The following is a 10,609-nucleotide window of genomic DNA, read 5'->3' as shown; positions in this document are numbered from 1 at the left end:
TTCAGCCTCAGCCGAACAGAATCATCTACTCCCTCCGTCCCGTAATATAGTGCATTATAGCATTCAAAAGTTGTCCTAAAATATAATGCATTCTAGAGGACAAAAACCAGTTTTGCATTAAATATTTTCCATTTATCAACCAATCACCATAAATCAAGTTGATGATAGTGTCTGATTAGGAAATAAAATGAAGGTACATGCGTCTTTTATGTTCTCTCTTAATTTATTTTAAAATTTCTAGAATGCACTATATTATAGGACAGAGGGAATAGAGACCCTTGATTTATCAAATAGTAGCTTGCCAGGCAGCTTTCCAAGTTGGTTGTTTGCACAACAGCCAGTACTTCTTTATATGAATTTGGGAAATAACTTGCTATCTGGATCGCTGGACCAGATAACCTATACCCAAACGAGTCTCCTAGCAATTAGCCTGTCCCTTAGAACCGTATTTCAGGACGTCTGCCGGCCAACATCAGCTCAATTTTTCCAAACGCGACATTCCTAGATTTCTCTGGCAACACTATCTCCGGGGAAATACCGCCGGATTTGTGCAACATAAGCAACATGCATGGAGTACTTAGACCTATCAAATAATAACCTGCGAGGAGAGTTGTCTAGCTGCCTGTTCGCTGACCACCCCGTACTGAAAACTCTGAAGGTCTCAAATAACAAACTCGGTGGCCCTATACTTGGTGGGAAGAGGCATCTGTCAATCAGGTGCAGTGGGAAATATACCTTGACGGTAACAACTTGGAAGGAGAGCTGCCCCGATATCTAACGGGGAGTTTTGTAGACGCAGGAACAATGGGTTTCCATAGCAACAAATTATCCGGTAAACTACTCGATGTTTTGCTATGGTCCCTTCCCAATCTGAATCTGTGGACCTTGAATCTTGGCAGCAACAGTTTAATTGGCGAAAAAGACCAAAGCATGTGCGGCTTGACGGGCGTTGTCGTTCCTTCTCTTGAACATGTCTGCGAATCTACTGATGGTTTGCTGGGCTCCATACTTGCTGATGGTCATACTCACTCTATTTGGGGCTGTGGAGCGCACGATGGCCTTCTTTGACTCAGGGCGCCGGACCTGGCTGGCCTGCTCTGCTCGACGGGGCTATCATGGAGTCCTTGGAGATCGAACTCACGGGTGGGCCTCCTCCTCCGGTTGCGAGCCAACCGAGCGAGGGCTCTGAAGTTCGGACGCCCTCTCCTCCAGCTTCCCAGGTCGGGACTCCTCTCCCCACCTCGCCGTCGGCCCTTGCCTGCGAGTTGGCCAGGCGGGTCGCTGCTCCTATCAAGACTCCCATCCTCAGGGCGCAGCCCAGGCGGAGGACTCGTCGTTCACCATGCTCGGCTTCGATCCGCCGTAGCGGCCGGCTGGCGGCCAAGTGTGCTTCCAGGGCTCCAAACGCCACGTACGTTGCAGGCACGGAAGGTGCTCACTTCCAAGTGGGTACCTGCGACTCCGAGCCATACACCGGCTGTCGACCTTGACATGGAGGCGGCGTTCAACCAGACATTCAAGGAGCCTCTTGGCTCATCCAAAAGGGCTGCACTGGATCCGTGCTCTGTTCAAGGTCGACCTGGGAGGAGGTATGTTAACTTCACCGTCGGACTGGTGATCTGGTCGCTAAGCATGTTTCAACATGAAAAACGAACATATCTTCATTTCGAACGTGCGTGGTCTCAACGCGCGCGTGTGTCGCTGCTCCATGATACAAATACATGAAACTAATTAAGATGGCTGATGTACCATTCCAAAAAAAAAAAAAGATGGCTGATGTACCTGTAGCGGTCGCTAATGAGATGAGGGATTGGTTGGATAATGTCGCGGAAGCGTGTCGCCAAAGTTTCAAGGCGGGGGCTTCGATTCGATGATCTTCATCGCTGGTTGGGAGTGTTATGGAACGAACGAGAGCAACTCCAGGACGTTTGATATGGTTGCAAAGTCGTCGGCTGCGGTGTTCGGCTCCATCGTTGTGGAGGCCAGTCTATTGATTCTAGCAGGTTATCGCCATCATCTCCGAAGCCTGCTGCAGTTAGTCCTTGCTAACTCGTCGCAAAGCAACCATGTAAATTAGTCTACAAGGAACTTTTATCTGTGTTTCGTGTTAGTTCCTCCCTTCCGCGGTAATCTATGGATTACTCTTGGAAGATGTAACTAACCGTAACTCTACTTCTACTTAATGAAACACGTGTCATATAGGTAGTTTCTTCAGCAATATAATGCTACTGTCACAGCTTTGGATCTCAGTTACAACCAGTTCACTGGAAGCATCGACTGGGTGCAGACTCTAGACGAGGTTGGGTACCTTTCCTTTCCCTGGGCACGAATAAAGTTTGAAGGGCAAATTCCTCAGACTATTTGCCAACTACAGTGCGTGAGGGTAATCGATCTGTCGCATAACCGACTATCAGGATCACTGCCATCATGCATCGGGGACCTTCCATTCCAAGGGAAAACATCTGGTCTGTCCTACTGGAACCTCATCTGTGGCCGTGCATGGTTTTCAGTACCCAGGCTTCAGGTACACCAGCTGCTACGAGCAGAGGGGATTCCGGTTCGGCACCAAGTGGAACCTCTACACTTAACGGCGGAACTTCATCGATTTCTTCTCCGGCTTCGACTTCTCCGGGAACATGCTGTCCGGCTTCTTCCTCAAAGAGATTTTGTTATTGGTGCACAGAGTCAAGTCAAGGAACTCCATTTCTTTTGAACAAAAATGGACACAAAATCTGGTGTAACTAGCTATCTTCTTTTGATTCTTTCTTTGTCTCTTGAGCTACTTCCCTGTATTTTCCTGAATGTTTGTTCTAATAAAGTTTTCCTGTAGGGGCTCCTGCCCCTCCAGTTCCATAAAAAAACATGCTGGCAGGAGCTGGGCCACCTGACCTGAGCCATCTGAAGGACTTCAACCTGTCCCACAACTCCCTGGACGGCCTGATCCCGGCGGCCCTCGCGAACATGAGCGACATCGAGAGCTTGGACCTGTCCCACAATCAGCTGAGCGGGGCCATACCGTCGCAGCTCTCCCGGCTGTCGTCGCTGGCCGTGTTCTCCGTGTCGTACAACAACTTGTCAGGGTGCGTGCCGGACACCGGCCAGCTCGGCTCGTTCGATGCGACGAGCTACGTCGGGAACAGGGACCTTGAGGAGGCGTCACGAGGAAGCGAGTGCGCGGCAGGTTCAGAGCCGCCGGATGCTTCTTCGCCGCCGTCGCAGCACAGCGGAGACGAGGCGGCGGACGCGGTGCTCTACGCGGTCAGTGCTGCCTCGTTCGTCTCGTCGTTTTGGGTCACTGTTGGGTTCATGTTTTGCCATCCCTATGGGCGGCATGTATTACTGAAACTCTAACCATTCATACTCCCTCGTCCCATTGAAAGTGTCGTTTTTTTACTTTTATTTTAGACTTCTTGTTTGATCGTTCGTCTTATTCAAATTTTTTATATAAATGATAAAATAAATAAATCATTACTAAAGTATCTCTAATGATAAAATAAGTCCTAACAAAATAAATAATATTTACATAAAATTTTTGAATAAGACGAATCGTCGACAAGTAGTCTAAAAAAAAGACACTTTTAAGTGAATGTGCTTTTTGTGCGTGATCTTGTTTCTGTCGATATCATGAAACAGATAACCGGCAGAGACCTGAAGACGCTGCCAATTTTCTTTTTCTTTCCTGTATAAAGTCGTGTGCACCACCGTGAGCTTTTGTACCAACCTGCAATGTTCAAGCTCTCACAGCTTCAGAAATACAGTAATGGCAGTACCTGTAGTATTTGCAGTTTTGCACAACCATCTCTGTCCGACTATTTCAAAAATCGTACTCCGGTCATTAAAAAAAAACTTGTATCTCCATAGTGCATCCATATATGTAGTCACATATAAAGTTGTGATGCAAACTCAAACCGGAAAGATTCATATAAAAATAACAATATTCAGTTACATACTTACATGTGCATTACAAGACAAAATCTAGAAATCTTGTCTTCTAGTGCTCATACACTTAAATTTGTTATTTTCATATGAATTTATCTAGTCTGAGTTTGCATCTTAATATGTGTATATGAGTACATATATGGATGCGATATGGATGTATCAAGTTTAATTTTTGCACATAGTAAAAAAAGAGAGGGCTAGAGATTCATAGACTGTGAGTTACTTGGCTCCCTACGAGCATACTGCATGACATCTCGCTAACAACTGTGGGTCTGTTTGCTTCGGCTCCTTGCCGCTGCAGCTGCAAACAAAAACCTGTGCAGCAGTGTTTCTTGTGCTGGTGCAGTCACAGTTGCAGCCGGAGCCAGCTGTTCTGAAGGGACTCAAGACGGTGCGCGATTCGTGGCATCACGCTACAACCTCTGTCCCAAAATAAACAACATTTTGGGTTTTCGTGCCACAAGTTTGATTCGATTTGTAGAAAATACGTGCAATATTTACATCTTCAAATAAATTTGTTAAAAAACTAGACAAAAAGATCTTTTCGATGATACTAATTACTTAGCATAAATATTTATATATTTTAATATATAATTGCCGGCAGTCGTTTCTCGAGAAACGAGAACGTCACTTAGGACTCGTTTGTTTCGGCTCCGGCTTCCATCGACACTGGTACTGTTCATGAAACCGTTTTTCTCTCTCCTATATTGTAGCAACGCTGTTCATTGAAGCTGTTTTCTCTCTCCTACTTTTTCGTCTCACTGTTCACTGGGCACTGTTCACGAAGCCGGCGGAGCTCGTTCTTGCCGCTCTTGCGGCTCCGGCTACAGTGCGTGAACAGTGCCAGAGCCAGAGCACGCAGGAGCGGTGCCAAACTGGCCCTTATTTTGGGATGGAGGGAGTAGCTCCTAGTTTCGATTTTTGACCGTAGTGGGCACACGATTGCAGCTGTTCCATCACTAGTGCAGGGCGCGCACCATCGCGCGCGCATGCAGGCACAGATTTGAAGAATAAGCAGCGTGGTGATGGATGGGTTACTGAGATTATTTCATAGATGCTCAGCAGACCAAGTAAATAATATGAGTAATAAGAGTAACATAGATACGAAGCTAAAAGCTATTTGCATAGTTTTGTACTGTATGTTACCAGTTCATTGCACCTGCGTAACATAAAATATGAATCCAATAGCCTTTATGCCTCTGTACTTGCCTTGCGAACATCCTGGAAGAACAGAGGGTTGAACCAGAGGAGGTTGCAGTGCATCTAGTTGTGGCAATGATGTGACATCTGCAAAACTGACCTACACAATACAGCATGCAACTGTTAGAAAATTGTCCAGATCTGAGACTTGTATATATTCACTGTAAACTTTAGTTTTCTAAGAACCAGCATGCTGCAAACATATGTATACTTCCGTATAACTATATTGTTGTCCGACTATTATAATTATAGAAGACTATAGATCAAATTACAAGCCCAAAGCCCTATATGGGTTTCTGTAAATGACACATCCCACAAAACAGTGCAATTAGTAAATTGCAGGGGCATAAAGAGTTACGTACATATTTTATATGGGGTACTGAGGCCACTGAATCATATGTTTCCTTTGACGTAGAGGTGATACGGTCAGCTAATCTTGTAATCTCAGTTGCTAACACGTTGACTTGAGCAACAAACCCTGGAAGCTCTGCAACCACTCAAAATTCAAAAGAAACATGTTGTAGTAGAAACACAGGCAGAAAAGCACTATATTACCTGGGGTTGTAGCAGATGTGGATAACTGTCTTTGTAGGCACTCGTAGCCAAAGCACTCCATCTTCAGCTGTGGAAAAGGATGAAAATGTTGTTAGTTGATCTCCACCAATAGGCCCAACGGCCTATTGGGCCCTATCTCTGCTCCCTGATCGGGGGAGCCCAACCCTAATTCGGTTGGAGGGCCCCTGTCGCACAGCACACATAAAAGGAAGGTGGGGGTGAGGGCTCGGACTACGAGGTTGACCGGAGCCGCCACACCCACCCAAAGAGAAACCCTAATACCGATCTAAAGAGATGCTGCCAGCGACGGGATGCGCCCCAACCACCGCCGTCTCCCTCTGCAGGACACCGCCGGCGTCACTGGACTTCATCTCGCCGGAGCTGAACGTCTTCTACACCGTGGCACCGGCTGCGGTGCATCTACTGAAAGGGCGAGGAGCCTATCCGGATATACGGGTTACACAGAAAGGTACATACACATCGTCGATCCTAACAATGGTACCAGAGCAGGTTACCTCTGTGTATCCCTAACCCTAACCGGGTAAAAGCAAAAGAAAGAGAGACCGGCTCACGGTCTACCGGTCATCACCGCCACCGCGCGTGGGGGAAAGGAGCCGCACCGTTCGACGGCGCACGGCAAAAGTAAAGGAAAGAACAGATCCGTGTTCGGATCAGAGAAGAATAAGAAAAGTAAACAAGATCCATTCGGATCGTAGAAAAGGAAGGGCCATCGGCACTTGAACTCTAACCCTAACTGGGTTAAAGAATGGATGAAAAGAAAGAAAAGGTTTCGGCCTTGAGATGAACAAAGCCGAACCCTAAATCCAAAAGAGAAAAAGAAATCAAAGAAAAGAAAGGAAAACAGAAAAGAACAAAGAGAAAAAGAAGGGTCAGAAAACTAACCCTAACCCTAGATCCCGATTCGGATGAACTCCAAAAAGGAAAACCAAATCGGTCGAATCAAAAGAAAGAAAAGACATAAAAGAAAACAGAATCGAACCCTAGAACCATTCGGATGTCAGAGAAAAGAAAGGGGAAAAGAGATCTCAAGAACCCTAAGACCTAACCCTAACTCGCATGGAGAAAGGGCTAACCCCAATCGGTCAAACAAAGAAAAGCATCCAAATCCGAAAGGGGAAGGGGAAAAGAACAGGGGTCGGGACACTGAAACCCTAACCCTAATCCCATTCGGATGAACAAGCGAAAAGAAAACAGTGAAAACCCCATTCCCAAACCCTAACCCTAATTCCTGTGCGTCGGTATGAAGAGAGAAGGAGACGGGGAAGAACGGGAAAAGAAAGAACCTCGCCGGGCGTCGCGAAAACCTTTCGCCGGCGCGGGAGAAGAAAGACCGCCGAACCGGTGCTGCTGCTCGCCGGGCTCGGCAAAGGGGTCACCGTGGCCAGGCCGCTCGACGGCAGCGCGCTCACCCGCTGGGGAGCGTGCACGCCGGCGAGGGGGCCGGCGGCGGTGCCATGGATGCCCGCCTCGCTCCACCACTCGCTCTCGTCTGGCTCGGTTCTGCTCGGCTGAGAAGAGAGAGCAAGGTAGAGAGAGGAGAGAGCGGCGCTGAGAGAGAAAGAAGAGAGAGAAGCAGAGACTTTGAATGGCCTAGGGTTTCCAGTCAGAGGACGCGGCCGTGGTTTTGTTCGCGCGAAATCGACGCGCAGCCGTCGATCTCCATCGGACGGCCGAGATGGAACGGGCCAGCGATGCGGCCCAAGCGGGCGCGCGCGGCCGAGTCGCTTTGCCGGCCCAGGCCCAGGTTGCGGCCTGGGTGCGGCAGCGCGAACGGAGAATAGCTGGGCCGAGCTGGTTTTACCGGTTGGGCCGAAAAAAAGGGAAAGAATCAAGATCAGTTTTTTCTTTTCCAGTAATTGCTAATTTCTGGAAAATGAAAAAATATATCAAAGAAAATATGAAAAGTGATTTTACCTATGGGTAAAATTCAAGAAATTGAGCATATGTTTCCCGCTGCGAAAGAAAAGTACATCCTCCAGTGATTTTGAACCGACATGATATTTAACTGGAGAAAAGAAAAGATTTTCCAGAAAACGTTTATTCCCTCGAAATTGATTAATAGATTAAAGGAAATAGAAAATACTTTTTTCCCTGTGGGTAAAATTCAAGAAAAGGAGAAGTTTTTCCACTGCTAAAGAGAAATTGTTTATTCTCCAATTAATTTTGTACCAACGTGGTATTTAATCGGAGAAAAAGAAAGTTATTCCGCTGCTAAAGAAAACGTTGATTCTCCAGTTATTTTGAACCAATGTAGTATTTAATTGGAGAGAAAAAGAGATTTGACATGATTATGATGTTGTTATTTTCTGACCAACGTTGATAATAACAATATCGTAATGTTAATGATTTATGTATTAATTCTACTTCTGCCCAACGGTGATGTAGAATTAGTGTATAAGAACAGATGTTAATTTTAATGATTTATGAATTAATTCTACTTCTGCCCAACGGTGATGTAGAATTAGTGTGTAAGAACACTTGTGGAAGTTAAAGATTTACGCATTAATTCTATTTCTGCCCAACGGTGATATAGAATTAGTGTATAAGAATAATTGTATGTTTTGATTTTGACCAACGTTGGAATCAAGGCATGCAAATGATGTGTTATTTTATGTTAAGAAAAGTTTTAACCTGGTTTTCTCATCTTGTCTAAGGTGGACTGGGTAGTCACCTCACCGTATTCCACTGAGTTTGTGACACCGGTGAGGGAGACAAAAGTGAATGATGCCATTTGGGCAACTAAAGAGAGGGATTTTGAATCCCAAAAAGATATCCTATGACTCCTTGGGCATAGGAAATGAATCACTACCAACAAGAAAAAGTTTGGCTGTGATAAAGAACATGATTGAACCTGCAATTATAGGCTAAATCTCAAAGTGTGACACGGTCACCGAGTACCTCGATAGAATAAAGAGTCAGTTCACTGACACTTCAAAGACATATGCTACTCAGCTGATAAAGCAGCTGGTGACAGAGTGTAACTCTGGAAATGGTGGCATAAGAGAGCTCACGATGCGTTGTCGAAATTATGGCACTATCGTTCAGGCCACATTTCGAGGGGGAGAATAGAAAGACAAGTTAAGAATGATGTTCTTCCTCCATTAGAGCTCTCAGATTAAGAACAATGCAGAGAATGCATAAAAGAAAAGTATGTAAAGAAAGATGCTAAATGAAGCGCAGGAATTTTATAGATTATTCACACAGACATCTGTGGTCAGTTTCCTGTAAAGAGTGTGGATGGTTATGATCCATTCACAGATGATTACTCCCATTATGACTATATTTATCCAATCAAAGAAAGAAAAGATGTATTGGATAAATTTAAGACATTAAAGATTAAAGACAGTCAGGTCTGACCGTGGTGGAGTACTACGGTCGGCATACCCTAAAAGAATGGTATAGTAGCCCAGTATTCAATACCGGGCGAACCTCAGCAGAATAAAGAAGCTAAAAGAATCGATCGTACCCTGATGGATATGGTGGGCAGTATAATAATTTACTCCACCTTATAGTTGAGCCTGTGGATGGAGGCGTTAAAACCTCTATTCATATTCTCAATAGAGTATTAAGAAAGTCGGTGCTCAAAACACTGTATGAGTTGTGGACAGAAAGAATACCCTCACTTAACCACTTGCGTGTGTGGGGGGGAGCCCTGCTGAGGCTAAAGTGTTTAACCCAAACATTGGGAAGTTATATCCCAAAACAGTAAGTTGTCATTTATTTGGCTACACAGAAAAGTCAAAAGGTTTTCGTTTCTACTGTCTAGAGAGACATACAAAGTTTGTGGAAACGAGACATGCTGTCTTCCTAGAGGACGAATTAATGAGGGGGAGCATGGTAGCTCGAGAAATTGACCTTGAAGTGAAGCGGGTGCAAGCGCCCACTCCAATGATTCATGAGCCAATTTTCTCACTACCTGCTGTAGCTGCACCGACAGTGCTAGATACTGTGGTGCCAGCACCAGTTGTTATCCCACATGTGGCAACAATGAATGAAAATGAGGAACCTGTTCTTCAGGATTCAATAGAACCAATTGTCACACATGAGGGGGAGCAACAACAGCCTCAAACAGAAGATGTGCCAAATGTGGAGGCCCCTAGAAGGTCTCAAAGAGTTAGAAAATCAGCTATTCCTGCTGATTATGAAGTGTACAACACTGAGGAATTTCAAATAGAGGATGATCCCACCTCATTTGAAGAAGCCATGAGAAGTGATCATTCATCAAAGTGGCTTGAAGCCATGGAAGATGAAATGAAAACAATGAATGTCAACAAAGTTTGGGTTTTAGAAATAATTCCTAAAGGAGTCAAAACAGTAGGCTGTAAATGGGTCTACAGAACAAAACTTGGCTCTCAAAGGAATATAGAGAAATATAAAGCACGACTTGTGGCAAAAGGCTATATGCAAAGAGAAGGGATTGATTACAATGAGATATTTTCTTTAGTCTCATGTAAAGTTTCCTTTAGAATCATAATGGCATTAGTGGCACATTACGATTAAGAATTACATCATGTGGATGTAAAGACGGCATTTCTCAACAGCGACTTAGAGAAAAATGTTTACATGGCACAACCGAAAGGTTTTGTCATGGAAGGAAAAGAACGAATGAGATGCCGCCTAAAGAAATCCATTTATGGATTAAAGCAAGCTTCAAGACAGTGGTACTTGAAGTTTGATCAGTCAATAAAGAATTTTGGGTTTTAAAAGAGAATGTAGAGGACAATTGTGTCTATGCAAAGTTTAAGAATGGGAAGTTTATCTTCCTTGTCCTGTATGTGGATGATATCTTACTTGCTAGTAGTGATGTCAGTCTACTATAGGAGACAAAGAAGTTTTGTCCTCAAAACTTGATATGAAAGATCTTGATGAAGCCTCGTTCGTTCTAGGGATCGAG

At 44.9% G+C, this 10,609-nt stretch overlaps 1 protein-coding gene across 1 annotated transcript; it reads left to right on the top strand.

Annotated features, from left to right (window-relative positions):
- The first annotated feature begins 964 nt into the window (after positions 1-964).
- Positions 965-3,351, top strand: LOC136523283 (receptor like protein 21-like). Its single transcript, XM_066517015.1, has 2 exons — positions 965-2,737; positions 2,831-3,351. Exon 2 carries the CDS (start codon positions 2,863-2,865, stop codon positions 3,349-3,351), a length of 489 nt encoding a protein of 162 aa, XP_066373112.1. The 5' UTR covers positions 965-2,737; positions 2,831-2,862.
- The last annotated feature ends 7,258 nt before the right edge of the window (positions 3,352-10,609 follow it).

The sequence above is a fragment of the Miscanthus floridulus genome, chromosome 18 (assembly GCF_019320115.1).
Source record: "Miscanthus floridulus cultivar M001 chromosome 18, ASM1932011v1, whole genome shotgun sequence".
NCBI lineage: Eukaryota > Viridiplantae > Streptophyta > Magnoliopsida > Poales > Poaceae > Miscanthus > Miscanthus floridulus.
Note: the sequence above shows the minus strand (reverse complement) of the source record. Positions and strands in the feature narration are given on the sequence as shown.